Source organism: Ipomoea triloba, chromosome 12 (genome assembly GCF_003576645.1).
Source record: "Ipomoea triloba cultivar NCNSP0323 chromosome 12, ASM357664v1".
Taxonomy (NCBI): domain Eukaryota; kingdom Viridiplantae; phylum Streptophyta; class Magnoliopsida; order Solanales; family Convolvulaceae; genus Ipomoea; species Ipomoea triloba.
The window spans coordinates 6,326,006-6,329,721 of record NC_044927.1 but is presented as its reverse complement, the minus strand read 5'-3'; the positions used below and the strand labels follow the sequence as shown (position 1 = coordinate 6,329,721).

General features: G+C 41.6%; 1 protein-coding gene across 1 annotated transcript; it reads left to right on the top strand.

Annotated features, from left to right (window-relative positions):
• Positions 1-942: 942 nt before the first annotated feature.
• On the top strand, positions 943-3,210 carry LOC115998261 (protein LYK2). Its single transcript, XM_031237783.1, has one exon. It carries the CDS (start codon positions 1,064-1,066, stop codon positions 3,077-3,079), a length of 2,016 nt encoding a protein of 671 aa, XP_031093643.1. The 5' UTR covers positions 943-1,063; the 3' UTR covers positions 3,080-3,210.
• The last annotated feature ends 506 nt before the right edge of the window (positions 3,211-3,716 follow it).

Here is a 3,716-nt window from a genome sequence, read left to right as displayed (position 1 = left end):
ATTTTCTGCCACCCACAATCAAAGCATATTCTCCTAAACGTTAAATTACTGTGTGAAATTAAATGTAGCCATGAATAAAAAGATTGTATGTGATTTTAATTTGTGTACGTGACTGACCTATCTTACGTTTGTACATAACTTTTTTGCACTGTCCTTTACGTTAGTGTTGCTGTGCATGGGGTGGATGGGTTCCTATCCTATACTTTTCCAAGCCTAGTTCGCAGGTGTTCTCCCTAATCATGAGTCTTGGTTTGAATTCTGAAATTTTCTTTAAGTGAAATATATTACTCCCTGGTAGCTTTTTCATGGACAAGAATATAATTCTTAAATTACTTGTTAGTAGAGCTAGAGCCACCTTTTTCAAGTGCATGAATGAGTGGTTCTTTAAAGTAGAAATAGTTGATGGGCAGGATGAAAACATGGGTCTTTGTTAGGATTAAGCGCGGAGATAAATTCACATTTTCGAGAGGCAGGTTATTGGATTTGATTCTTCGTGGGCTTCCGTTCAACAATTCTCCTAGTCACTGGGTGCTAGACTTAACCCTTCATCGGTTTCTGTTCAGTTCCCCCTTCAAGCACCTACCAGCCTTATCCATGACCTGACTTCAATACCACCTGTTAGGATCAAGCGCTTACTATAACTATGACAAAAGTTATAGCTCGCAACGAATGCACAACTTTATTTCATTACACTGCCAATTTTCAGGAGACATAGTGCTGGATTTAACTCTTCATCGACTTTCACCCAACAATCCCTCTAGTGAACGGGTATTGAATTTGTCCCTTCACCGAGCTCCGCCTGCCCAACAGTCTTGGGATGGATAGCCACCCCAGCGAATTGAAGTCTGTAAAATATGTGAAAGAGTTGCAGCACCCAAGACTCTTGTCCTATAGTCCCCCTCCTCCTCCCTTTTTAAACAACTGAGTTTTATAGATCCAAAATATCCACCACCCATTGCTATTGGGTGAAACTTATTTAAATTATTCTCCAAGGAGATCCATCCATGTGCAAGCCATCAGTGGTCCTGCCCCTGCTCTACTAGTACCCAACCCAAGCCAAGCCATGATCTGTGAGCTCCAGCTGAGATCTTTAGTTTTGTTATCATGGGGATTATGGGCAATTGTTTTTGCTTTGGGAGAGGATTTACTGAGCTGTGAGGCAAAATCCCCTGCTGCTTCTGGCTATCACTGTGATCAAATCAGATCACAAACACACTGCACAACATTTGCTCTTCTCTTCACAAATTCTTACTACTCTTCTCTTTCCAATCTCAGCTTTTACCTGGGAATCAACAGATTCCACCTTGCTGAAGCTAATGCCCTCTCTGCTGACACAGAATTCCTCCCCCTCAACTACCCTCTCTTCATCCCCATTCACTGCAAATGTGTTGGTGGGTTTTATGGAGCAGAGCTAAGAAAGCCCAGCATCAAAGGGGAGACCTTTTATGGGATTGCCAAGTCTTTGGAGGGCCTAACAACTTGCAAAGCAATTCAAGAGAAAAACCCTAATTACCCAAGGGAACTACTTAAAGACAATCTTCCCTTGCTGGTTCCATTGAGATGTTCTTGCCCAATTTCAACTTATCACAACAAGATTTTTCTCTCTTACCCTGTAATCAGAGGTGATACACTTCCAGATTTGGCTCTCAAGTTCAACACCACTCTTGAAAGCATCATTGCAGCAAATAACAGATCAGAATCCTCAACTACTCTTCTTATCCCCATTGACACCAGCAAGCTAATTCTTGGCTCACTGGCTAAGCCCCATCAACCCAAACTTGGATATCCAGCAGCAAGAATCGACGGCAGAAACAATAATTATAACCCACACAAGAGAAAGCCCAGAAAAATGCCTATGATTGGAATTTATATTGGTGTGAGTGTGGTTGCATTTGCAGCAGCAATTGCAATTTTAGCAGCTTTTCTGTTCATCCACTGGAAGAGGAAGAAGGTGAGCTCTTGCAAGGATGGCAATGGCGATTTGGAGCTCCAACAGCTGAATTTGAGCGTGAGAACAGCGAGCGAGAAGAAGGTATCATTTGAGAGATCTCATCAAGACGATGTTCTTCACACCCCACGTAAAATATCAATTTGTACATACACAATTGAGGAATTGGAAAGAGCCACTGAAAGCTTCAACCCATCCAATCTAATCGAAGATTCCGTGTTCCACGGCCGCCTCAACGGAAAAAACCTAGCAATAAAACAAACCCACACCCACAACATCTCAAGAATCGATTTTGAGCTCTTCATTGACACCATTCATCACCATCCCAACATAATCAGGCTCTTGGGGACCTGCTTGACCCAAAATCCCAATTCTTTTCTTGTTTTCGAGTATGCAAAGAATGGGTCCCTCAAGGATTGGCTCCACGGTGGGTTAGCAATGAAAAACCAATTCATCGCTTCCTGCTATTGTTTCTTGAGTTGGGACCAGAGATTAAGGATCTGTCTCGGTGTCGCTTCGGCCTTACAGTTCATGCATCAGATCATGAACCCTCCTTATGTCCACAAGAATATCAAGAGCCGCAACATCTTCATCGACGAAGATTTCAACGCAAAAGTTGGAAACTTTGGCATGGCTAAGTGCCCTGTTTCAGAGGCCCAACAATCCTATCTTGCAAATCCTTCATCCTGGAACAAAGGGTACTTAGCACCAGAGTTTACAGAGCAAGATATAGCTTCCCCTAGCATTGATATTTTCGCTTTTGGGGTGGTGTTATTGGAGGTTTTGTCCGGGGAACCGCCCATAACTAGAGAAAACGGAAAAGGGGAAGCGAAAGTGCGATTGTGCGATAAAATTAAGATGATTTTGGGCGCGGAAAACGCAGATGAGTTGCGGGATTGGATAGACAGCGGGCTGGGCGAGAATTATCCATTCGAGGCGGCGGTAACGGTGGCAAATCTTGCGCGGTCTTGTGTGGAGGATGACCCGTCGTCGAGACCACACGCCGGGGAAATTGTGGAGAAGTTATCGAGATTGGTTGAGGAATTGCCGCAAGGGGAGCAATTCCCGATGTGCGAAAGCACCTGCAAACCTCTCGTCAAGGCCGCCGCCGCCACGGCAAGTACAATGTAAAAAAAGCAGACGTGTGTGTATGTATGTTCAACGTTTACGGAACAATTTTCTGTCTCGTACGTGTTGCTGTTTCTCTAATGTATATATTCACTTAAACAAATAAAGTACGGTTTTTATTAGTTTTTTGTTTTCTTTTTTAATGCCAGACAAGATAAACTTTGGTCAGCTTTTGAAGGTTTCCAGAAAAAATATGCAGTTTTGCGTGTAACAATGTTACGAAGGCCGGTGTTCCTTTTTGACGAATTCTAGGAAAAGTTGAACTTTTTTCCAGGAAATGACTCGGTTGAGTCAATGGTCAGTTATAGTAATTTTACTCCGTCTAATTTTTCTAGGTATTGTGTATTTAAATTTCTCTAAAATATGAAAGAAAATCTCTTAATTGAATACTTGATTTGGTAAATACAAGAAATATACCTCAGTTATGAAATAAAGTGAGCTTAATGATCATTTCATTTTAACCGAATTAGTTGGCGAAAGTGGTCATGCATTCCCCTAAAACTAATATGACTAGCACTTTGTTTCTTAATTGAACACACTCAGTATAAAAGGGGATTAGTCTGATAAAATGTTTCATATTTATTCCTAATATAATATTAAAATTATGTTTTTAGTCTCCATACATCGTTTTTTATAAAGA